Here is a 26150-nt window from a genome sequence, read left to right as displayed (position 1 = left end):
TACAGAATGGCTGCTGCTGCTCCACTCTCAAAGACAGGAAGCCAGAGAAGGGGAGTATACCACAGAGCCTTTTCTCTAACACAAGTGTATTTCATCAGCAGCAAAATTTCTTTCCCAGAAACTTTCAGCAGACTTTCTGTTAATTCATTAGCCAGAACTGGGCTTTGTAGTGAAGACTATAGAAAAGACGAAGTAGTCAGCAATTAAATATATATAACTATAAGTAACATTTGTGGAATGTCTTATAGACCACATTCATGTGTATTAAGTGGTTGGGTTCTCACATCAGTCCTGGGAGACAGACAGAGCAATTACTCAGATGAAGATACTGAGGCGCAAGTGAGGGACTTGCCCAAGAACACACAGTCTTCTTTTGGGTAGTGGTCCTCAGCTAATTCCTGGGCACTTGCACTGCCCTGTGTGTACTGGGTTTTAGAGAGTGGGACAATCTTGAGCCCTAAGTGCAGAGCATCCCAAAGGGACATGCAAGTGCGTGAGGGTTTACAATGGGTGAGGGTTTGCTTTCTGAGGTGTTTGTTTGGGGATGCAGAATTTAGGCTGTTCCTCCGAGGTTTTCCTGTGACTATCCCTAGGGTTGAAAGTCACATAGTAGGAAGGCAGGTCATCCGGGAAGAAAGAAGCCTTCTTCTGATAGCAAAGTCAGAACTCACAGAAAAGCCTTGGGGTGCTTACTTGCCAGGATATAAAACAGGTACAGAAAATAGCATCTGCTGATGGGACTGTGACCGCATTTCCAGATGACTTTGGAAGTGCTGATTTTAAATGTTTTTGAGTAACCCTCCCCAACCTCTGGTCCCTGAACCAGGCAAAAGGTGGTGTGTTTAGCATCTAGAATAAATGAATAAATATTAAAACCACAGGTTCTCATGGTATTGAAAGGTCCCAAAAGAGAGTCAGTCTACTAGTCACCCTCGGCACCTAGTTTGCACCCCCCTCCCAGCATGCCTTGCATGCCTATCACAGCAGGAATGATGTCTTGGGCTGATGACACCCTCCCCAATGCCTTGCTTGCCTCTTGGATCTGGGCTCTGAGGTTGTTGGCTGTTGCTGGGTCAGTAGAAGGTAGAGGCAGACCTGTTGGCTTGGAACTGTTGCATGAAAATCAGGAAGGGCAGAGAGCCTGGAGACCCACCAGCATCCATGACTCACGCCAGTGGAAACAAGAGTCATGTACCCTGAACTGGAGAACATGTAAAATTGACACCATTTGCCAGATGTTCCAGGGTTTTATGAGCATTACAAGGCCTTCTGTTAAGTAACACTTCAAAAAAAGTAAAGCTTGCCTGCTCTGAGTGGAAAGTTTTGGTTTGGGGTTTTAAAAAAAAAAATCTTTTGGGTGGAGTCTGCAGCACCTGTTTGCACAGCAGAGCTCGTGCCTGCAAGGGGCTGCTTCTGGTGACTGACAGGGAGGAGAGAGGTATGTGACAGGCAACCTGGTCCTGATCTAAAAAGCCAGTGACCAGAGGCTCAGGCTTATGGATGTAGAAATACACACACTGACGGGGACCCAGATGTGCCCCTCTCTTTAATGCAATAAACATACTTTTGAAACATTGGGTACAAATCACATATTTTTGTAGCCCTGACTGGAATTTTCCTTTCTTAAGCAATGAATTGTTTTTTCAACAAATAGTTACCATCTAATTCATCTGCAGTGTACATTGGAAGAAATAGATTTGATTACAATGTCATCCCTCTTTATCACATGCTGCAGAGTGCTGCATGTTATGATGTGGTTACTTATCGTATTTGCTTTGAAGGTGTCATGCAGGATGGTGAGCAAGTAGCATGTATGATCAGACATGAAGAGCTCAGTGGTGAATCCATTCAGGTGAAGGGCAGGAAAAGCAAAATCTGAAATAATTAAATGAGGAAAGAGAGAAAGGCAGAGGCTGCTTGGAGGGAGCAGAGCAGAATTCACTCAGTAGGGTTGAAGAATTCTTTCCAGTTGGGGAGAGGTTTGTTTGCAGGAAGTGGAACCACGAGGAGGACTGGAAACAACCTGGTTGGGCACCATCCTGTCCAAATCACTGCCATGCACACAGTGCCAGCTGGGAGTCCACCTAAAGGGGTAGAAGTGTGTGTTACAATCCACATAGAACCCCCTTCACCCTATCCAACTGACGTTGGGAGGACAGGGGATGCTTTGAGGCCATGCCATGCATCCTACTAGTGTATTTTGAGAAGAACTTGGTTACGACCAGCCAACCAACCAAGTCCAATAATCTTTAAAATTATAGCATGACATCTAGCATCTATGGGCAAGAGGTCTTCTGACTTCTAATCAGATATTCCTTAATTGCATTTGTGGATCTCTGACTTTGTCTCTCCCTGGTGTCCATTGTCAAAGGTTAGGCCTTTCCCACGAGCAGGGCTTTTGTCCTGCCCCCCCTTCTGTGTGGTGCAGGCAGAGTGGAGATCTGTGTGGAAGGAGGCACACTAGGTAGCACTGGTTCCCTGCAGGGGCATGTTGAAGAAGGGTGGTGGTTGGGAGATACAAAAAGACCATCCCAGACAAAGGTGTGTGCTCTGTAAAGACACAGGTTTGCACTATCTCCCACTTATATAGGAAGTATATATATGTTCGCGTCCAGAGATGCAAAGAGATGGGTTACCAAAATGTTAATGTAATAAACAGACTAGTGGATTTCAGGTTAGTTTTAGCTTCTTCTGTTTTTATAGAGTTTGAATGTTTTGTACTATTTATTATTTTTAAATCAGAAAACAATAGGCTATTTTCAATGTAAAATTTAAAAATAGCAACAATAAGACAAAGACAACATATGCATTTCAGGGCTCAGGGTGTCCCTCTGCTCTTTTCTCCCCATGAAACCCAGGCTGCATACTGGAACTCTGACCTCCAGGAGAAAAGGGAAGAAGATATAGGAGGTGGGTCACTTATCTCATGGTTGGGGACTGTGACCTGTTTCTGGAAAGCCATTTGTTGACTTCAAGGTGGATATCTCAGCAAAGGGTCAGTGCTATCCCTGTGGAAGGTGGGTTTGCAGAGGCCCCTGTGGTTCCAGAAGCAAGGCTTAGAGTCAGCTCCTTCACCCCACATTCCTCTTTCCAACAGGTAACAACCACCAAAAATGCACATATTGTCAGACAAAGCCAGATATATTAACTGGCTGCAGCCAAGAAGAACATACCCTAAAGAGCTGCCGGCATCTCAGAGAAAGGAATGAGGAGGGCTTATTATAAGCTTTGGACTCATACTAAGTGATTGTAAGGAAGGACTGGGGGAAATGAGGTCTCCTCTGGATTGCATGCCAGTGATGGAGAGTCTCCTCGGTCTCCGAGGCAGGAGGGAGAAGCAGGGCTGGGGAAGTCGTCAGCAAGGCAATCGCTAAAAAGAAATGGGGCTGGCCATTACTCTGCAGCCTGGTGAGGCCTTGGGAGAAACACTGATTTTTTTGTTGGCCTTGCCACGGAGCTTGTCTGAGTCTTTCTGGGATTTCTCTGTCTGATGATGAGCAAAGCGGATCACCCACTGGGGGCCAGGGCTAGCTGTCATTCCTGGAGAGAGGTACTTGGGAGTGGATCTGATGAAGCCTGCTTTGTCCACAGTGCTGGACACATGGTGCTTTAGCTGCTGTCTGGGGCTGTCAAACTTCATGGTGTTGTCTAGGCACTGGAAGTTTGCAGGCTTGCAGAGGAAATTGCTCATCAAGTTCCATGAGTTAATTCCCATACCCCCTTATACTTTGAGAGACAGGCAAATACAAATTTCTCCAGGCCTCTTCAAAGGCCGTCAGGACCCCTCCTTGCAGACACTGGTCAATGCTGGACTGGGGTACTTTAGGTTTGGCCTGAAGAATCCTGTCTGGATTTCTCCTGATACTCTTCTTTCTCCTGTTACTTAGTTTCTCATCTGTGAAGAGGGGAGATTATACCAATTTCTCTAAGTAAGGCCAGGATGGCTTTGAGTGGACCCCACATTGTGTTCTCCAAGACCTTCTAACTTCAAAGGGAAAGATGAAACAGACACGTGCTAATGTCTTAGCATGGGTTGAAATCTTACTCTGTGGCCAGAAGAAAACAGTGGCTTCACTGATGATGGCCCTTACTTGCCCGATGTCCCCGAGTACCTGGACAAATGACTGGCTGCGTCCTGCCTCCCTTCCCTTCCCTTGCGCACCTGCACGGTCCCTCCTCAGGCAGACCCCTCGAGCCTTGGCTTCTACCCCATCTCAGACATGCTTCTGATCCTTTGCTCCTCAGCCTGAACTTGGCCACGGCCTCCTTCTCTAAGTAGAAGGATGGAGGTCCTGCGGCCAGAGGGCTTAAAAGGAAGGTCTCTTGAGTCTTGGGCTTCTGATTCAGGCCACTAGGCTGCCTCCTGGAGACCCAAAGTGGCAAAAGTGGCCTTTGTCCTGGCGGCTGGCTTGGACTCACTTTGTGGAGGGGCAGGACCAAGCCTGCAGGTGGCTTCCGGGACCTGGCTGTCACCCATGGGCACCTCATCCTGACTGAATCTGCGGCTGTGTGTATGGAAAACAACAGCGGTCTGTCAATAGCAACCACACGCTCCGAATGGAGACCTTCCCTCACTCCCAGCTGGCAGGAGGCAGGCATGGGAAGGAGGACATGTTTCTCTGTGATATTAGAATAAGATGAGCAGAGGCTGTTTGGGGCTGGGCTCCAGCAAGCGCTTGGAGGAGGCCCCAGGTTGATTTCATTGGGCGATTTCAGCACTGCCAAGTATTTGCGGTATAAAGAAATCATAAAACGTGCTGGTGGTCCGGGAGCCGGAGGGATACCCTCTGCGCATACTTGAGAGGACTTTGTGATTTGGTGACAGGCCTGTTTGATCGCCTCACTTAGAAATCAGTTGGAATCCGCTAGAGAAATAAATTAAATGTAGACAGCCCTGAATCCATTTCTGCCGCTAGTCTCTTTTCCTTCTTATCTGGAGAGAGCAAGGACTTTTTTTTTTTGGCCCCCCAAGCGCGATTTGTATTTAATTATTGCAGATCAGACTTTTCTCTGCCGCCCTGGAAGCCTGAGGCAGCTTCCCCTGCACCCTTCCCCTGGAATCACGTTGCTCCCTGTTAGCGATTATCTTCGCCATTTGGGTAGCTGCCGCATGTGCGGGGTAAAGCTGATCCGTTTGCTTTAATTAAGCTTCAAAGGAGAACCCGAGCCTCCATCTTATCTCCAGTTTGCTCCTGAATTCCTTTTGCACGGTGGCTGCTGTAGGCGGGAAGTGCGGCCCGTGGTCCCGGACGGAGGGTGGGCCCCTGGTGGTCTGGGCTCGCCTTGCCTGGTGGACCGGTTTCTCTGAACCTCCTCCAAGGGCCTCCTTTCCACTTTCCCCCATTTCCACAGGGAGCTAATTGCCAATGACCTTTAAAAAAATCCCCTTGGGTGTTCTCACTGCTGCGAACTTAGAAGGAAGGAAAAGAGGGGCACGAGCAGGAGGAAGGGGACGTTGAGGCACGCGGCTGTCAACCCTGCCACTGGGGCTGCTGGCAGGGGTTGTGTTCAGCTGGCCCCCTGGGAAGCTACGCTGCCCTCAATGGGGTCCGGTCTGCTGAAAACTGGCCCCCTGTACTTCTGTAGAATTGTTTTTCTAAAACTAACATGGGGGCTCCAGCGGCAGATTTTTGTCCCAGGTAATCACCGGATGGAATTTTTTTTCCCTTCTTTTTTTTTTTTTTTTAAATCGAGTCACTGGCTTCCGAGCTCCTCAGAAAGCACATTTGTAACCATGCACTCTTTATGTGGTCTTTGATTCATAAACAGGAACCCACCTTCCTAGCTGACGGGGAAACAATTTTTTTCTGTTTGCTGCTCCTGCGTGTAGGGTCCATGAGTCCATGAATGGGGGCTTTGAGAACTTGCCCTTTTGGGGCCAGATATCAAAGTGCTGCTCACACAGACGGCTTGGCCGCCTCGAGGTGCGGCCCGGGGCCGCCGCCCGTGTGGCCGCCCACTGCGGTTCCACGCTGGCCGCCCTGTCGGGCCGCAGGGCCAGGGCTGGGATGGCCCAGTTTTCCTCCCTGGGATGAACGCCGACCCACCAGGAAGAAGGGGGAGACCACCAGCATCCATTCTCCACTGAGTCCTAAAATAACTATTTATGTTTACTTGTATATGCTCCCTTCTGGGGCCTTCTTCCCCAGGTCGCATCCCTCTGTTTGGGAAGAGAAAGTTCCTTTTTAAAGGCTCCCTGGCCTAATGTTCCTCCCTGTCTCTTCTCCTTTCCATTCCCCTCCCCTGCCCTTCCCTTTTCTGTGTCCCCCCTTTTCCTTTGTCCTTGGAGAGCGTGTCCTAACAGCACACACACAGGCTGCGGTTCTCCTGGAGTCTCCCCTGGGCGCCTCAGCCCTGAGCCCTGACTGTATGGCGGGTCTTCAGGGAGGGGAAGCAGGTCAGGGGCAGTGGCCAGCGTCAGGTCCCTGCAGACGGGGAGGGAGGGTGAAGGGCAGGGACTTGGTCTAGGCGTCCTGAAGTCTCCCACCAGGCTGATGAAGGCTGTGTGAGTCCCAGTCAGGAGGACAGAGGAGCAACAAGACCTTATCCTGAGCACTTTTGTCTCCTGGGAAAGGCACCTTCTCTGCTTGGGCTTCCGTTTGACTTACACTGGGCAAAACGCTGAGAGCTGGCTTCCGAATGTCTGTCATTGGAGGCAGTGACCTGGCAGTTGGCTTGGGGGAACCGGGAAGAGGCAGAAACAACCCCATCCTGTGCTCGCCTGCGTTCTCCCCCAGGTCCTGCCCTTTCACCCCTCGTGGGCCAGTTAGGAAGATGGAGGTATGGTCACCATGGGCTAAATCTTTGCAGGGTCAAAGGAGCAGCCACTCGGCCATGCTCCATGAGAGCCTCTCAGAAAGGGCTTTGCAGAGATGATGAGACCAGCATAGCTGGAGCAGGGTAAGAGCTAGAGGAGGGGGCTGGAGGCCATCTTTTCTATGGCACAGGCTGTCCCAGGTAAGGTAGCTCAGGGGACTCTCACCATGTAATTCTGTACTTGGAATCTAATGAGGCAGGGCCTTTGGGCCTCCTGTCCCCTCGTGTGTCAGTGGAGAGGGAGGCCAGATTTGATCTGCATGCTTCTCTCAACGCCCTGGCCCTGTCCTTGGCTCAGCCCGACAGCGCCTGCTACCACCCAGGCCCCACTCTCTGATGTTGCCAACATTCCCAGGAAGCTAGAAGACCCTCCTCTCTTCCCCCTGATTTGAAGAATACAAAATGGGCCCACAGACGTTTGTCCAGGCCACAGGGCAGCTGGGAGGTTTCCGGAGCAAGGGCACAGGCCCAGATCCTGGTCACATTGATCACCAAAGTGAGGCCCTGGGGGGCCAGGAGGTGGGAGTTGATTAATGAGGGACTCAAAAGAAGTTAGACTGGATCCAAGAAGGCAGACAGCAGGAGGGTTGTAGTTAGGAGTTATCTCAGCTCTGCACTGGATCTATACTGTTCTAGGCTTTGCAATATTTGTGTTGCCCTTAAGTTGGTAGTGCTGGTGGTGAACAACTGAGGGGTATGGCTTTGTATGAAGGTCTTACTGTGGAAAGAACAGCTTTGGATATCCGCTTGTTACCCTGGGCTGAAACACACCCCAGAGCAAAGACTTGGGCAAGTCCCTCCTTTGCCATAGGGCTTCTGTCTGGGACAGTTCAAGGTTCTGGAAAATGAGGCCAATTCTATCCTGCATTGAAGGAAGGCAGAGGTGCAGGTCTTTTTGTGTTGGCCTGAGCAGTATCCTGGGCAGGGCACTGTGCATAAGTCACCGGACAGCTGGCAGCCGCTGCAGCAATGGCCCAGGGGGTCACCTCTTCACAACAGTCCTCCAGGAAAGGGCTTCGAGGTGAAAACCTGAATTCTGAATTCCACATCTGTCTCGTGGATGATTACCATGTTCTCGATCATGTCACGGTCCTAAGAAAACCATTTAACTTTGTTCAGTGAGAAAACCACTTTGTGTTCAACTCAGAATGGACCAGCATTACTTGATCATGAAACTGAATTTTCATGGCGTTCCATTTAACAGCCTGTGGGAAATGTAAAGCAAAACACAGTATAATAAAGTAAAATATAGGTAAAGAAGTCGCAGTAAATAAGTTTCTTCCCAAAGCACAAGGGATTGGGAGAGGAGATTTTATACACACAGCACACAGAACTTAACATGTGATGTTTTTCTGAGTTGGTTTACATTTCTGCAGTGATGAGTAAAACATGCTGAGGGTGCTGGGCAAGTGTGTAAGACACGGTCCCCACTCTCATCTTGTTCAGGAAGCAACACACACACGCACACACCCCGAGATAATGATCCCCAAGGCAAGCAGGTTGCTCTGAGAAGCTAGGGCAGACAGGAGGGGAATGGAGATCAGCAGAAGAGGAGAGAAAGAGTAAATGGTGGTGGGGCTAGGGGTGGGGACAGAGGAAGGAGAGTAAGGCAGGAAGGAGTGACAACCAAGGCCAGGGGAAGGTGCCCAGTTCTGTCCTGTCCCCAAGCCCAGGCCTGCTTCACTCCCCTTCACTTGGTTCTTCCAGGGAAATTGGGCCCTGAAGGATCTCGGGTGAGGACGGTATGGGGTGGCAGCGGCTTCTGGTGCCCGGCTCAGAGCCAGCCAGAGAAGGCCCATCTCCTCGGTCAGGCAAGGGAGGTGCCTCTAAGATGAGGAGCAGCTCTGGGTGTCCACTTAACCACATGCTGAGGGTGGAGGGCAGAGGAAACGTGATTCTGGGTGCTTTTTGTCAGCCATGGACTGTTTCGTGCTCTCAATTCCTGTGGCCTCAGAACTGGTGGGGGATGGGGCTGCTGTAGGAGAGAGCCCGTGCTTGTGTCCCTGACCTGGGGTGTGTTTCTGGGAAGTGGGAGGAAGATGTGACACACGCGGTTGCCCCCCACTGCCAGGCAGCACCTGTTGAGGGATGCAGCTGTGGCTGGGGCAAGGCATTCCTGGTTGCTGCCTCACAGGGCGCAGCTGCCTGGCATTTTCCCACAGCCTGCATGTGAGGCTGACAGAGCCCTGTGTGGGCAGGTGCCTGCTCGGGCGGGCGGCAGGCCTCTGCCTCTGCAGCCAGGCACCAGGCTCCGTGTCAGCGGCACATTCAGTACCTTGTTTCGGCTGCTGGTCTGAGAAGCAGAAACAAACTTCATAGCCAAGGGCTCAGAGTCAAATTTGTTTTAAAATATACAGTGTGTTAAAAGCAGAAGGTGTAAGTGGGGAGCACATGCAAAGTAGAGGCAGGGATGAGAGACAAAGAGAAAATACCAAGGCGGGGGCGGCTCCATCTCCAAACCAGCTGCCTCCTGTTCTGGCAACGCACAGTGGGAGGGAAAAGGTTTTGGCTGCATTAAGAAAAAAAGTAGAAATAGAAGAGTCTTTTAACAGGTAAGGAAAGGCAGGCCAAGGAATTACTTGAAGGCTTTCTGAGGACCTTGTCATTCACGGTGCACGTTCCAAATAATGTAAGACCTTGGAGGGCAGAGACAGGAAATATGACAAGTAAGCATAATTCTAGTCTGGAATATTTTTTTTTCTCCTATAACTTCTTTAATCTGAGGACCTTATAACACTTCACAGATTTGCAATAATTAAACCTCATTCTTACCCCTGGGAGGGAGAACTGTTGGTCTGCTCATTTTATGCAGAGGTGAACTCCTGCGTGAATGGTTTGAAAGGAAATGCTTCCAGAGCCTGCCAGTAGGAGAGGCCTGCCTGGGGCTCGGAGAGACCCCAGGGTCCAACAGGAGGTACCTCGTCCCCCTTGGCAGGCCTACCCTGGTGGCCTGCACCTCAACAAACAAATGGCAAAAGTTGGTAAATGGTCAGCTAGGAAAAGGAAAAGTTCTGTGAGTTCAAAAAATATATATATATATGTATGTATGCTTAAAAATTGTAATAAAGGAAATTTAAAATAATAAATATATATATATATAATGTAATAAAAATTTAGAAACAGTTTAACAACCATAGTTCGCTAAGATATGATTCCTTTTTACCTGATGGCTTCATTTTATTCTCTTGTTTTGCCTTCATAAGTAAGTGCAAAGGCAGCAATTCAGAAAATGGGTTTTTTTCTTTTTCAGTGGTGGTGAGACACAGGAAGGGAGCAGGGATGGGGGAAGAGAATTCCAGAAGGGGGATGGAGAAGAGGGAAAGTACCTTCTTCATCTTGGTCAAAAGTGCCCCAGAAAATATTTATCTTAGTTTACCTCAGAACAACAGGGGGTTTACGAGCTCTGTGAACTGAGCTTTTGCTTCAGATTGGGATTTTCCTTCCTGAGTTCGGCTCTCCCTCAGGGTCTTGGGCTGAAAGGATGTGAAGGGGCCACGTGGGCAGGGGAGCATTAGGGCATGGCAGGGGTGGGGGGCTCATTTTCATCAGTGCCTCTCCCTGGGTGTCTGCCCTCCATTTTCTGCATTGGAAAGAGGAATGAAGACAATTGTCCCTAAACTCACAAGGGCTTTAGAAATTCTGTGCTCTATTTGTAAAACGCTTTCCTTTTCTTTGGTCCCACAATGATGTGTTCATGTGCCCAAATGATGATAATATTGACAATTTTCTGTTGTTTGCTTAGCGTCTGACAGTCTGCAAAATGCTTCTATGTATGTTCCCAACAACCCCATGTGAGGCCAGACTCCACAGTTAGCTGTCTCCATTTTATACTCTGTCCTCCCCACATTCCTCCCCACATTCCCAGCTCCCCGTGACCCCAGGATCTTTTTAAGGATGCCATTGATCCAAGCTCTTCCCCCAAACTCTAGCAGTAATTATAAACCATCACTAGCAGAAACTGGTTGGAGCTGGTCTCCACTAGCAAATGACATCCAGTCCTGGAGTCAGACATTCACACGTGGGATTGTAATTAACCTGCTTTGTTTGACTATTTCAGATTGGTTATCAGCATCAATAAAATTGAACCGATAATCCTACCTACCTACCTCAATCAGGGTCCCTGGACATTTCAGTGACAGACTAGGTTCCCAGACCTTGTCAGGGCATTGCAGATCTGAGCAATGCCCCTCCTCTCTTCTCCATTCTTCTTCTAGTGCCCCCTCCCGTTCTCTAAATACCCAAAATAAAGAGATCAAATAAATCATACAAGAGAGCTTAATTATGAAATGAGGTGAACTGAATAAAGATCTTTGTCTACTTTTGGAGAACATTAATGTCCTGAATAAATGTGGTGTAAATATAGTTCCCTGATCCCCTCTAATTTGGGGGTATATGGAGGGAGGGAATGTTTGGGGGGGATGAAGGGCCTTATGGATTTTCGACCTCAGTTACTCAGCAGGGAGATGCTTTTCATGGGGTTCCAGATGGCAGTGGGGGAGCTGTGGCAAGTCACACCAGGGGTCACAGTGCAGCACATTGACTCACGGCCAGATCTTGAGAAAAATTCACAGAAGTAAGGAAATTCCCAGAGCATGCTCTCATTTCACCCTCCGCTGACCCTCCAGTGAGAGCATAGGTAGGGTCTGTCTGGTGTACACTTCTAAAAAGGAAAAATCAAAGTACTTCTGTGGCTTCTGCATGCCTGTGGCAGGCAAGGTCCTAACAGGCCTAGCTGAAAATGCAGAATCAGCTTCAAGCCCCAGTGTCCTGGGGTAGCCAGCTCTGATCTGTCTGTTCCTTCTGGACTATTATTTTTGCAAAAGTCCCCCTCTCCCACCCTTGGCTTTGTTTCCCCTTGGGGAGCAGCATCTTTCCTTCTGGGCAAAGCAAGATGCCCACGACCTTGCCTTCCAATGGAGAGGGCCAAATTTAGAGTTGGGGTTGCTCGTTTGAGCTTTGTATATAATTGAGCCTGGCACAAAGGGTTATCATTAGGAGGAATGGCATGAAATGAAGAAAAGGGAAAGCTCAGACACAAATTAGAAAAGATTTTCTGAGGAGAGACCCAGTGGCAAAGCTGGGAGGTCTAATCTCTGAATTCTTTTGAACAGGACTAGGTATTAAAAGTGGCTGGATGGGGCAATGAGAGAACCTAATATGTCCCTGCCATCACTTAAGCTCATTTGTGCCCAAGTGCAGGGGGTAGAGGGGTGATAATAAGTGGCAGCAGACACCAGAGGCATCAGTTGTTACTCCACTGGTTCAAAGTCAGGGTCTGCTCCCAGGGCTGCAGAGATTGCCGAGAGAAACAGGGCTGTCGGCTTCTGAAACAAGGTGATAGATGTTTACCGAAGTGTGTTCAGAGCTGGGCATTGTCACCTTTTTCCAAACGACAATGGAGGGTCCTGGAGGATCCTGAACCCCTTCCTCTGCTCTGCCAACTGACCTGATAACACCCTTGTCTAGAAACTTGCTGCTACTGCCTCAGGCAATGGGGCCATGGCCCCACGCTGCTGTCCAGGGGGGGCACCCCACTGCCGCCTTCCTCAGTGTGGCCTGCGGCTGGGCAAGGGGGCACCAGGAACAAGCCAGGGAGGCATCTTCTCTGACGTGCCGTCCTGGCTGAGCTGCTGAGCGGACATGTATGCGTCCACCTGCCCCACCCCAGAGGTCCTGGCACCCGTCGTGCGAAGAGGGCCCCGCATGGCGGGCACCACGCTGCTCCAGCCCCGCTGTCCCGGCTGTTGATTCGCGCTGGCCCCGCGCTGCCAGCGAGGGGCTCCAGTTGTTCCCCCAGGCCCCTTGCCAGACTGTCTGTCCTCCCCACATTCCTCCCCACATTCCCAGCTCCCCGTGACCCCAGGTTCTAATATTATTGGGTTTGTTCAGACTACCCAGCTGGCTCTGCCTAGGGCTTCCTGGCCTTGTTAAAACCAAAATGCCATCTTTTACAACCCAGCTCTTTCCATCAAGTTCATCAAGCAGCCCGCTTTTTTACAAGCGAGATGGCCCCTTTGCTGAGCTCTTCCGGGGGCGGCGGGTGGGCGGGCAGGGGGCCTGCGCTTCAGCAGGGTCTGCTCTGTGTCATGTTATTGTTATTTTTTTAATGATAGTATTAAAAAATGAAGTTCAAAAGTGAGTGACCCTCCAGGAGGAATGATTAAATGGGTTGATTCGGGAACTGTTCAACCCTGGAGGCATAGCTGAGGAACATAATCTATTTTGAACTTCTCTTCAGGAGCCAGAGTGGTTATGGTGAGGGAATAACTTCTTCTTTCTGTCTTCCCCTTTCTCCACACTACAGAAGTATTCATGCCAAGGAATATACAGGTTATATAAATGTCTTTTCAAAAAATCACATGAAGATGTTATATATAGTCACATGTCTCCTTCCAAATGGGTGTGTTCACAGAGACAGAGATATACTTCACACCCTATATGTAAAAAACATCCAATTTAGAAATTGGCAGGGCAGCCCTGCCTGACTGAGTAGAAAAGCTTGGCTCAGGGCTTAACAAACAATTCCATAAAACCCATGCTTGCTTTTATTGAATGGCGATGCATGAAAGTCACAGGGTGGCCAACTGGAACGATGGCAGGAGCCAACATTCACAGTATTGTCCACAAGGGGTGGCAGGGAAGTTTCTTTTTGCTGAAATTCAATCTATTCCAAGGAAAAAACATTGCTTCTAATACTAGTTGGCTGGACTTCAGTCTTGTGCTTCTTTCTGCTGTATTATCATTTTGCTCATTTAATGTCCAACAGGCTAGTTTTATATTTGGTCTTCTTGCCTCCAGTTCTGCTGACTGCCAGAGTAATCTTTTAAAATGCAAGTCAAATCTATAACTCTCATACTTAAAACCCTGCAGTGGCTCTCCATTGCCCGCTGAAGTTCAAAATCCTTAGCTTAGCAGAGGAGCTCCTCAGCCATCTATCTGTCCAGCTGTTTCAAACAGCCTTCAGGCTGCCATCTCCCATACCTTATGCATCTGCACATTTAATTGCCTCCACCTGGAGTGCCCTGGGGATATGAGCAGGACAGTGATAGCATCTACTGCATAGGGCAAGGGGGACAGAAAATGGATGCAGTGGGGTTGGGATAGTACTTACAACTAGACTGTCCAATAAAGGCTTCTTGAAAAGGTAGGTGACTGAGCAAAGGCTGAAGAGGTGAGGGAGTGAGTCATGCAGAGAGCCAAGGGAGGAGCCTTCCAGGCATAATGGACTGCAAGTGCAAAGGTCCTGAGGTGGGAATGTGCTTAATACCTTCAAGGAATAGTTGGAGCAGAATGAATGAGGAAGGGAAATGTGGAGCAACTACTAGCCTGACTGAGGATCACTCAGCTCTTGAACTGAAGCAATTCACACCTTTTTTCTGTGGCCATTGGTGCTGGTGAGAATGTGTGACTCTGGGAGCCAGAGCCTGGCTGTGAAGTGCTGGGGGGTGAAATCACTTTGTTTATGAAAGCAGGATCCTACTTTGGGATCTAAAAGTGGATTCTCAAAATGTCAGGCTCAAGACTTCACTTTCTTCCAGCCTATGTCCATATAGTCTCAACAAAGCTATTTTAGAATATTTGACCCCGGTGACTGAAAAAGGAAACATCTTCAATGATGCAATTATGCTTAGGTCCAGGATTGGGCAAGTGAATCTGCATCCTTAGGGGCCTTTTAGGGGCCTTTAACCCACATCTGATCGATAATGTATCCAACTTCAATTTATGTTATCAGTTCTACCCATTCCTCTTTTACAAACAGTCCCGGAAATGTCACAGACAGACCTCTCAAGTGTTTGGAGAGCATTGTGAATTAAGGTGTCACACCTTCCCCCACCCATTTTTTTTCTATTGTGGTAAAATATATACAGTGTAACATTTACCATTTCAACCATTTTTATGTGTATAGTTCTGTGGCATTAACAACCTTCACACTGGTGGTGGATCACCACCACCATTCCTCTCCAGAACATGCTCATTCCACCCAACTGGAGCTCTGCACCCATTAAACATAACTCTCCACTCCTTCCCCTCAGCTGCTGACAGCTGCCATTCTCCTTTCTGTCTCTGTGAATTTGAATACCCCAGAAACTTTACAAGAGAGGAACTGTCTAATATTTTGTGTATTGGCTTTTGTGACTGGCTTATTTCACTTAGCATAATGTCTTCAAGTTTCATCCATATAGCATGTGTCAAAATGTCCTTCCTTTTTAAGGCTGAATAAATAGTCCTTTGCGCTTACATGTGCATGCATGAGTGTGTGTGTGTGTGTGTGTGTGTGTGTCGTTTATCCATTGATCCATGGACACTTGGGCTGCTTCTGCTTTGGGCTATCGTGAATAATGCTGCTATGGACATGGTTATACTGATACCGGCTTTCATTTCCTTTTTCCCCCTTCTCTGAAGGTTCTCTGGATAGGAGCACTTTTTGGCTGCTTGAGTCAATCTCTGAGGCTGCCCTTCTTCCTCCTTAGCTACTTTGTTTCATTAGCTCAAATGATGATGAATACTTAGTAGCTCAGCTCTCAGGCACTAGGAGGTTAGAGGCTGGCTAATCCACACAGATGTAAAAATGATGACTTTTTCCATGTCACTTCCTGAAAAGTCATAAACATTGCTGGAAATAGAGGTCAAGGATTTCCCCAGGGCTGGACCTTCTGATATTCAGAGGGTGGCCCCTCAAAGGCTGGGATCAACCGTGGGTGGACAGTGCTCTTCCAGAGAGCTAGGGCACATCCTGGCCAGGGCTATGGGGCAGCTCTTTGGAGAGTGTGGTCTGTTGGCTGTAGCAGCGCCTGGATGAAGCCAAGGCTGCTGGACCAGTTCACCCTACTCAGAGGCTACAGACTTCATGCTTCTCTGCGGCAGCTGGCCTGAGCAGTGCTTGAACAAAAAGGTGCAAATTTATAGTAAAAAATAAATGTACATTAAAAACGTTGGCACACTTTCAAAATAGAGAAGGCCCAGAGATGAGAGAGAAGGGAATCAACATGCGGGAGCGCTGGTCTGGGAATCAGGCAGGCACAGATCAGGAGATGGCTCTCGTCAGCCATGGGCTTTGTCTGAACTACCCAAATTCTGTGAGTCTCAGCTGCTCTATATGCAAGCGGGTAGAGGGTCACTGTTGGGATGAAATGGGGAAACAAAATGGGAACAAAAAAAAAAATTAAATATTAGACCTTCTTTTGTTGAGTAACCCTGGCTGCATATTAGGATTATAATTACCTGGGGGGCTTTTAAAACATAGGATGCCTGGGCACCATCCCCAGAGATCCTGGTTTAATTGGTGAGGGCCATCAGTAGTGTTTATAGAGCTTCCGGGCTGTATCTTAATAGGCTGTCAAGGGGGCAAATCACAGTCCTAGAGTGTAGCCAACCCTCCAAAAATGTTAGCTCTCCTCCGGGGCCCTCTCAGGCCTGCAAAATCTCCACAAAGTGCGTGCCCTCCTTCACACCGAATTGCCCTCAGCATCAGCAGCCTTGGCTCATAGTCCAGCTCTGTGACAGTGAGCAGGGCACTTAACATAGCTGAGCCTCAGTTTCCCTAACAGTGAATAGGATTGAGAACAGAATCCATTACACACTTTTCCGTATAGATTGGAAGAGATAAAAGCACATGACTTGGAGATCGTAAGCCCTCAGTGAATGCTGGCTCTTACTGCGAACATGGTCAGTGGTAATGCTCCGCCGCAGCCAGCCCTTCTTAGCCCCTCCAGAGAAACCCTCCTCCTGTGCCCTGCCAGGGCTGTCCAGCTCCAGCTCTCCTGCTGAGCCACGTTCCTGGGAGATGCCTGGTGGGAACTTGAGATCAGATTGAGTCAGAGGCATTTGTCAACTTGACTCATCAGGTTTTAGAACCAGAAGATTGCCCTGTAGGTCTCATGACTTTCCTGGAAAATAAAAGAAGTGAATATTATTGGGTTGAGTTCATCAGACACTCACCTTCCCTTTGGTGTCCCGGGTATCCGAAAAGGAGCAGGGGGCGACCCAGCCAAATCTGAACCATCAAAGGCAAGGGTCTGGCTACAGTGATGAGAGAGGTTCTTCTTCTGCAGACAGTTTTCAGCCTCTTCCAACAGACTTCTGTTTCTCCGGTCCCCCAAGGCTACCCAGTTTCTCCTCCTGCACCGGGCTCTTGGGAAAATGTTCCTGAAGGCAGCCTCTAGTGAGGTGTGTCAGTGCTGAGCTATGCTGGAAGGCTGGGTGTGGGCTGGGAAGGGGCCACCCAGACTCCAGAGAACAAGAAAGGGAAAGCTCCTCATCTGAAGCTAGAATTTCTGGAAACTTGCTCTGAGTCAGCAGTCAGGTAGTGCACCCATTTCTCTGATGTCTCCTTTTCCCCACCAGCAGGCATCCCTGCTGATAGAAGTCCTAATGTTTTCATGTTCCAGTCACTCCTAGAATCTGTCTACTTTTCTGCATCTTCAGAGATGCCATCCTAGCAAAAGCCACTATCATTTTGTAGCAACAGTGATCTTCTAACTGGTCCCCCATTCCTACTCTGTCTACCCCCTGCCCAAAGCAGATAGGGGAATTTCAAAATATAAAACTGATCATATCACACACACACCTTTATGCCTGAAACTTTTCCAAAGCTTTCCCTTGCTCTTAGGATAATGCAAAACTTCTTAACAAGTTTAACAAGGCCCTATGTATCAGGATTCAGTTGGCTGTGAGTGATAGAAAAACCAGTTTAATAGGGATTTAGATAAGATTTTACTTTCTCATATGCAAAGTCTGCAGTTGAACTGGCTAGGATGGGCATAGCAGTTCCCCAAAGTTATCAGGGACTAAGTGCTCTGCTCTGTCATCATCATATGGTTTCTACCTCATGGTCCAATAGGGCAGCTTGAGCATCAGCCATTGCAACTAAATCCCAGGCATAGGAATGAGGAATTACACACAGCACTTCTACTGGCATCTTTCTGCTCAGAATTTAGTTACATGGCTACAGATGGTTGGAAGAGAGGATGGAAAATTCACTCTTTATTCTAAATGGTCATGGACCAGCTAAAAAGGAAGAAGAGGAGAATGGATATTGGGTGGTGACAATGGAAGTGTGCATCATACACTGTATCTCCTGACTACTACTCTCCTCTTAAGTTCAATTCACCTTTACTAGCTCTCTCCACTTCTGTCAGAGTGGCTTTCTCTCAGTCTCACATATTTGCAATACTCTCTCCTGCCACAGGCTCTTGTTCATGCCTCAACATTCTCTCCTCTTCCTACTCAACTACTCATCCTTCAGAATTCTGTTCAAGCAGCATCTCCTCAGGGAATCTTCCTTGATTAGGTCAAACCCTCTTATTTTAGATGCTTAGCATGTAGATTGTATCACTGTTGCAATTACACATTTGTTTGTGCAATTATTTGATTATTTTCTGCCCCCACAATGAGGTCAGGATTTAGGTCTGGCTTTGCACACTGTGAAGCATTCTGTTGGGCATATTGTAGGTGCTCAATAAATATTTGTTGAATGAATTAATGAATAAATTTAGCTATTACCTAATATACATTTTTTTAAAAGGCTAAGACACAGCAAATAATTTTCCAAGTGGTAGAGGGTGGACCCAAGAGGGCTGGGAGATGCAGTAGAGCCAGAGGGGAGTTCTAAATGATTCATTCAGATCGACTATGCTGTTGGGTGTGGCAAAGAAAACACTGACCTGGATCTCAGGAGACCCATTTTCTAATCTCAGCTCAGCCACCAATAGAAGCACCACTGCCTGGAGACAGAAGTTGTCAGGTGCTGATATAGTTGGAAGGCAAAGCCTATAAACCATTGCTGGCAGATTGGATGTGGGGCATGAAGGAAAAAGAGGCGTCAGGGATTAGTCCTGGGTATTGGTTGAACAAACTGAAGGTCATTTGCGAAGAAGGGGAAGACAGTGAAAGGAGCAGATTTTAGGGAGATGGTCTGAAGGGCTTATTTGCAAATGAACTGCAGGTTCCCATAGCCAGCTACACGCTTCAACTCTTGCACGGGCATCCCCCAGAGAAAGCCTCAGGTTCAGGCTGGCAGGAGTGGAGTCAATGGAGGTGACAGGGAATGCCAAGGGCATGCAGAAAAGAGAAAAGCTCAGACTTTCAAGGTTCATAGTTGCCAAGAAATGATTCAGCCTGGCTCAGCAATAAGATTGAAAAGAAAGTGGTCAGAAGACTTGATCTGTATTGGTAGGAAGCCTTCACTTTCTGCTGAAGGTCAGTGACCAGTGAGAAGGGAAGGCATATGCACATGTGATCAGTGCAGAAATCTTTGAAAATTCAGAAAAGTATAACCCCATCACATGTCTTACATCCCCATGTATTTTCTCCCAATCTCTATTTTACACATTTTTAATAAACAGTTGAACTCATCCACATAACATGACTTGGCAATTTCCTTTCCTCACCAAACAGTGGAAACATGATTCTAAATTGCTTTCTGAAGGTGATGTACTGACCTACTCTACTATAATGTGTTAGAATACGTCTCTCCTGGCAATCTTGTCAGCAAGGAGTATGGGCATAAGAATACTTAAGAAATTTTACAAGTAAAGAATAGCAATTTATTATTCATAATTCATAATTATTTTAATTCATAATTTATTGTTATTTTAATTTGCAATTATTTTGTTTCCAGAGAGAGAGGGAACATGTGTCAAATGCTTATTAGCTATATATGTTTTTCAAAGCTGGCTTTTGCAAAGGGATTTCTGGGATGGTTGTAGGAATCTCTGAAATTCAGTCAAACCTCATCTTCCCAACCTCAGGAAGTAGAATAGCCCCCAAATGGTTGTATGTATTAGGAAGATGGGGCTAGCAACATGGAGAGGAAGGCGTGCCAGTGGGCAAGTTGGACTTAATCATTGGGTGACCCTGGTTCACAAGCCAGCCTCTAGTACACCTTTGGTTTTAAAAGTTTTTTATTGAAATACAATTTTTTCTGATGTCCTTTAAACATTTTTTTAATTAAAACATTTTTTATTGAAATGTAAATAATTTTAAAATTTTTTAATTGAAATACAGTTGACATAAATTATAATTGTTTTAGGGTACAACACAATGTTTGACATGTATGCATTACAAAATGCTCGCCATAGTGAGTGTAGTTACCGTCTGTCACCACCCCATATTGCTACAATATTACTGACTTCTAGCACACCTTTGTGAGGATGAGGCTCCAAGCTTTACAGCAAACCTGTGCTAACTAAACAGCTGATGTCTGCTGTGCAGCAATTTTTGATATCTGCCCCAAGCTGATGCACCAGATGGGTTTGGTATCTGCTGGGAGGCGAGAGTCAATGGCCCTGTCTGCTCCTGACCAGACTCTGCCTGGTTCGGCTGTGCCTCCAGAGCCTGGTACAGCACCTGGCAAGCAAGGGTTCTTGGCACTCATTTGTTCCATGACTGACTGATCAGAGACTGAATGGATGACTAGAAGAGGAGACTCCGTGCTCCTCGCTTTTCTCTGCTCTAGTCTCAGCTGTGTCACTAAACTGCAAGCCCCTTTCTCTCAATGGCCCTCTTCTCCACATCTCAAGTAGTTAATCTGAACCATAACAAAGATGCCTTCTAACTTGGAAAGTCTGTGAAAACACCGAACCTTTTTGGCTTTGGCTTCCTTGTTCGGAAACAAGATGAAAATGTTGATCTTCCATAAGGTGTCCAGATAAGGGACATCCAGTTAAATTTGAATATCAGATTAACAAGGAATTTATTTAGTGTAAGTATGTTCCAAATATTGCATGGCCTCCATAAATAACTGAAGCACTGAGTGACATAACAGCATACAGCTGCACCAGTTTATGCATTTAGAGTTGAGTTTCCGGACTGATGATGATTATACAGGTTCAATCAACAAGTATTTATTGAGCATCTAGTAAAGGCCAGTCGCTGTTTACACCCTGGTGGCACAGCAGAGAATGACATAAGCAGTGTCCCTGTTTTCACAGGACTTACATTCCAGTTTACAAGAAATACATAAAATGTCGTCAGGTGGTCATAATGCCTGGAAATCTAACAAAGCAGGCTACGGGTCAGAGACCATGTGAATGGGTAAAGGAGTATGATTAACTCCACCCTCTGCACCTGAAAAGGCCCCAACCTCCCCAAAGAGCTGTGCTTGTCACAAGACCCTGATAGTATTTTGTAGCAATCACTGATGCTACACAAAATTGATGTCACTGATTCAAAAGCTTATGTCACACATCAGGGATAAAATGATAAGTCGCTTGGGTGGAAGAGAACTATAAATGATTTAGCCCAGATTTTAGCTGAGCTGGGGCTGTAACTAAGTTTCCTGACATCCAGGAAAGGTTCTGGAAGGTGATGTACTTGTTAAAAAGGTGCTTCTGTTTTTATTTCTACGTGCCAGTCAGGGTGGGTTGAGTCCTGATAATTCAACGTGTTTTGAAGTTTTAGCTGAAACATCAGGGAAGGCTTTCCTCTTTAAGAAATCTTCAGCCCTCCCTAAGCCAGCGCTCTTTGACTCAAGGCTTTGCCGGAGACAATAAGACTAATGGTGGGAGAGGACACCTCTTTTATTCCTCTGACAGCCAAGAGAGTCATCAGCATCAGTACTTTTACAATCTTCATGATCATATTAGGCTTCCAGTTGCTCCTGTATCCCTGGTTACTCCAGTTTCTGTGGTCACAAACCCTGTGTTTTACTGCCAAACTTGTATATTTGGACTACACCTTTGGTATGCAAAATGTAGTCCCAGACTAGCAGCATTCATATCACCTGGGAGCTGGCTAGAAATGCAGAGTCCCAGGCCCCTCCCCTTACCTACTGAATCACAACCTGCCTTTAACAATGTCCCAGGGGGCATGGCATGCACCTACCATTTAGGAAACACTGTGCTAGAACATTCTGTGTGCTTGCCTCTATTTCATTTTTCACATTAGACTTCTGATTGACCACAAAGGTCTCTTGTCTGCTATGAGAGTTGGATATGTGAAGCTCATTACCATCTTTTCCAAGTAACACCAGCTTGTAGAGTTCTCTTTTACCATTTTCAGCTTACAGGAGTTACATGCTTAGAAGTGTCTGTGATCCTTGGTATCCAAAAGAGTGTTACAGAAACCGGAAGAAATTAAATTATGGTGGAGGAGAGGCAGTTCTGTGGGAAAAAAAAATAATAAAGTACTGGTGAAATTTCCATCAGATAAATTTTTAGGTACTCTGGTAGCTTCTCCTCAAATGTTGTCTGTCCCCCAAGGAGCAACTGCCTCTCTGGTCTATCAGACATAATTCCCAACCACTCAAACTGGATGTCCAAACATCTGGGGCCTGTGAGTCCTGTGGGAACATTGTTGCATGCTGAAGTCAGGATGGATGAGGGAACAAGCTCTCAGCAGATGATTAGGGCTTCTCTGAGTCTCAGCCAGACGCAGATGAAGGAACAGCTCACCCATGACCAGCTGGGAGGGTACACACGTTCACATGCAATGGAGGATGTGCTTGCTCACTGGCTTTCATCATGTCACCGCCCCCCCACCCCCAAGATAACAGGCTGACGTAATTGAGCAAGTTCTGTCTTTGAAGGGCAGGGCGTGAAGGTGGGCTCCCAGACAGACAATGCAGAAAGCCAAAGGCGGACACTTTAGCTGGGATTGGGAGCGAGACTTCAGAGACTTGGCTCCAGCAAAATTCAGAACTGCTTCCAGGAGGCACCCAGACCATCTCCCCCAAGGCAGCCAACAGGGTGGTTGAGAGAGCTGAGTTAAGGTCGTTCGCATTGATGTGGATCCTTTGATCTGAGGTTGGTAAACCCTGTTACCATACCCAGTCACACAGCGCTGCCACCCACTTTCTATCTAGAGGCACAGGGATTTGGAGCACCAACGAAGGTCGGTTTGCTGAGTACTCCCAGGTCTTTGAGAGCAGTCCGCTGGGACCTGAAATCAGGGCTTGCAGAGGACTTTGGAAGTCAGACTGCTCAGTCCTGGAAGTGTCCTGGGGCCTCCCTGGGCCCAGCCTGCTGTGCAGATGGGGAAATAACAGAGTCCCTGAGGTGGATGGGGCTGGCCCTAGGTTGCACGGCATTTTCTGGCAGAGGGAGAATCGCACTAAGGTCTCTGCTTTCCAGCCCCAGACTCTTTCAGCTCCTCCCTGAGACCCTGGCTTGGCTGGGACAGCGGAGGGCACCATCTGTTTAACACGCCTCTGCTTCTGAGAGTAGTGGGGAAGGGCCCTCCCTTCTGCCATCACCTGCTGTCCTCGGCAAGGCTGCCTCCAAAGGCTGCAACTCTCCCCGGCCTGGGCCTGGATGGAGTGTCACCTCTCTAGACCTCAGTGGAGATCCGCACCCACCAAGATGCCTTGCTGGACTCCATGACCTTCCCTCCCTGCCTCTGGATTTCTGCTTGCCCCTCATTCTTCCCACTTTGTTCTCAATACACGACCCCTTCATGTAACCCAATCCCTCTTACTAGATTGCACGTCTGGGGTAGGAAGTACATTTCCACCTTCCTTCTCAGTTCCTGTACACCCAGCGTGCAGCGGGGCACACAGGTGACACACACCCACGGTGCCTGAGTGACGCTCTCTCCTTTCCTTCTTGACAGATTCAGAGCCCAGTACATCGGACTCCCAGTCTTCGACCACATTGTTCCTCTCCTCGGAGGAGCCGGGCCCCTCCAGCGCCGCGCTGCCGTCCCCCGCCTCCTCGTGCGAGCCCCGGGCCTTTTCCCCGGGCCCCTCGGCGCCGCCCCCGCTGCTGCCGCCGCTCCCCGCGGCCGCTGCGGCCCCCGGCCCCGGCGCTCCTCGGCGCGCGGGCCTCCACCCGGTCGTCGTCGCCTCCCCGGAGGCGGCCCCGCGCCCCGCCGACCAGCCGCCCGGCTGCCCCACGGCCACCCCTCCAGGCGTCCGGGCCGAGGAGCGGGAGAGGCCGGCGGCCGCCCTGGGCCCCGAGAGGGGCCGCGCCCCGCGCCCCGGCGCCGCGGGCGTGGAGGGGCGCGCGCAGGACGCGGACCGCTCGCCGCCGCCCAGCGCCCGGCCCGTCCCCCCCGCGAGCTGGGAAGCCAGCGTCGGGGACATCCTGGCGGAGCTGCGGACGATGAACGGCCACCTGGGCGTCATAGCGAGGGCCCTCAACAGCCTGGCCTCGGCCCTGGGGCCCCCGCCGCAGCCCGCGCCCGGCGCCCCCGCCCCTGGCCGATGAGCCCCCGCCGCGCCGTGCGGCCCGGCCGCGCTCGGGGAGGGGGCCGCGCCCGCGGGGCCGCGCTCGGGGAGGGGGCCGCGCTCGGGGGCCGGGAGAACAGCGGAGAGGCCGACCCCGCTCCCCTGCTGGGAGGAAGGGCCCTCCCGGCCTTTCAGTCCGAAAAGTCGGTGCTTCCCACACTCGGTCCGTGCGAGGCTCTTCCTCCCTCCACGGCCGCCGCTCCCCTGGGCTCGCGCGGCCCCTCACTGTCCTTGGCTGGCTTTGGCCTTGAGCGCCAGCCGGTGCCTCCAGGCGCCGGTGGGACCCTGGGAAAGGTGCGCCATCCGTTCACATCCCACGCCCGTGACTTCGAGTAACGCGGAGGGAAGCCAAGTGCAGTGCGTGTCACAAAAGCAGTAGTTCAAGGGCAGCTCCAGAGCTCCTCTCTGGAGTCGCTGGCCCACCGGATCTCTGGTGACTTTGACCGGTTTCTTTTAAAAAACATGTTTTCGAAAGATAGATTTATTTTTTTTCTTATTATAACCACATTTCAAGAAGTTTGGACAAGTGAGAAGTGAAAAAATTTGATGGACTTGGAGCAGGGGGGGTATTTAAGTCGTTCTTATGAATAAAAAAGTATTTTGTTTAATAAACAAAAATATTGTATGTACTTTCTGGGTGTTGGCCTCTCTATGCCACATTTCTTCCTTTGCGTGGCCCTTGCTTTTTCTGTTTTTAGTCACTTGTCTGAGCCGTCCTTTACTATTTGAGTCTTATTTCAACTTTTTTTGTGCTTGGGAAAAATAAACATCAACGGTTCTCACAATTGTCGTCTAAAACTCCCAGACCTCTCTACCTTTGGTAAATCTACCTCTTTTCTCAGGATTGGCGCACAAACTGGGTCACAGGGTGGCTGGATGGTATGGAGGAAACCAGCTTCCTTGGCCTCTACTCGCTAGATGCCAGTAACACCACCCTCCCCAGTTGCAACAACCAAAAATGTCTCCACACTTTGCCAATGTCCACTGGCAGAGCCGGAGATGGAATTCCAGCAATCTGGAATAACCTATGCCCTCCAGGTTCTGACTTCCCATAAAGAGGCAGGGCTTTCTCATCTTCCTATTTGAATTAGAATTTTAATAAAGTTTGCTCATTTGCCAGAAGCAAATATATCGCTCTTTTTCCAGAAACAAACCCAGGGTGGGAAACCACATTGCAAAGAGGAAAATCCCATCACACGCAGCACCTTCGCAGGGCCCACAGCTGGCGCGCTGAGGCCTTCAGCCACTGCTCTCTGCAGTTTCTGGAACCCCTAGTCCCTCTCGAACCCATCCGGAGAGGCTGCTAACGTGCAGATTCTGCTTCAGCGGCTCGGAGGTGGGGTCTAAGACCCTCTCACTCTAAGTCTGAAGTAACTCTGATCCAACAGCCAATCACACTGGTTTTGTGTTCTAACGAGTTCCCTTATCCAGCCACTTCTCCCCACCACCATAGCTACCACCTGGTCAAGCCACTGCCCTCTCTCCCATGAGTTACTGCAGTAGCTTCCTAATTGGCCTCCCTTCTCTCTCCCTATTCTCACAGAGCATCCAGAGTGGTCTTTCAAAAATATTTCTCACCAGAGTACTCCTCTGCACAAGCTCTCCAGTGGCTTCCATCTCACACAGAGAAAGAGCCAAAGTTTTATGTAATCTGGTCTCCAATTATCTGCCTGAGCTCATCACTCACCACACAAGCCTCCTTGCTGCCTCTCCTATGCACAAGGCACATTCTGTCTCAGGGCCTTTGCACTGGCAATTTCTTCAGCTTGGACCACACTTCCTCCAGATACATCATTTGGCTTGCTCCCTCACTGCCTTCAGATCTTTGCTCAAATGTCACCATCCTCTTAAATGTGGTAAACACCTCCTAATCTAGCCCCTGCTTCCCACGTGCGTTTCTTACCCTCCTTTCTTGCTTTTATGCCTCACTTTAAGCACCACCCCACACTGTCTTCAGACAATTCAGACAATACAGAGGATAACAAAGAAGAATATAAAACCAACCCAAAATTCCACCCCCAAGAGATAACCACTGTTAGTATTTTGGCAACTGCTATTAGAAACATCTATGTCTCTATACAAGATGCATACCCATGTGTGCGATTCTACTTGACCTTGACCATACTGTACCTGCTCTTCTATAGCCTGTTTTTTAACTTGATAATAGATG

At 48.7% G+C, this 26150-nt stretch overlaps 1 protein-coding gene across 4 annotated transcripts in view; it reads left to right on the top strand.

The window, feature by feature from the left end:
* Nucleotides 1-24072, top strand: part of RUNX2 (RUNX family transcription factor 2) — a 315257-nt gene extending 291185 nt beyond the window's left edge. For 2 of the 4 annotated variants that reach the window (XM_073224375.1, XM_073224378.1), the window contains one exon: nt 23365-24072. In XM_073224375.1, coding sequence (XP_073080476.1) covers nt 23365-23960 — 596 coding nt within the window. In that variant the 3' untranslated portion in view covers nt 23961-24072. The remainder of the gene's footprint in view (nt 1-23364) is intronic. The other 2 variants (XM_073224371.1, XM_073224373.1) reach the window with 1 other exon arrangement.
* Nucleotides 24073-26150: the final 2078 nt, after the last annotated feature.

This window comes from Manis javanica, chromosome 16 (assembly GCF_040802235.1).
Source record: "Manis javanica isolate MJ-LG chromosome 16, MJ_LKY, whole genome shotgun sequence".
Taxonomy (NCBI): Eukaryota; Metazoa; Chordata; class Mammalia; order Pholidota; family Manidae; genus Manis; species Manis javanica.
The sequence above is the reverse complement of the archived record's forward strand: the minus strand, read 5'-3'. Positions and strand labels throughout refer to the sequence as shown.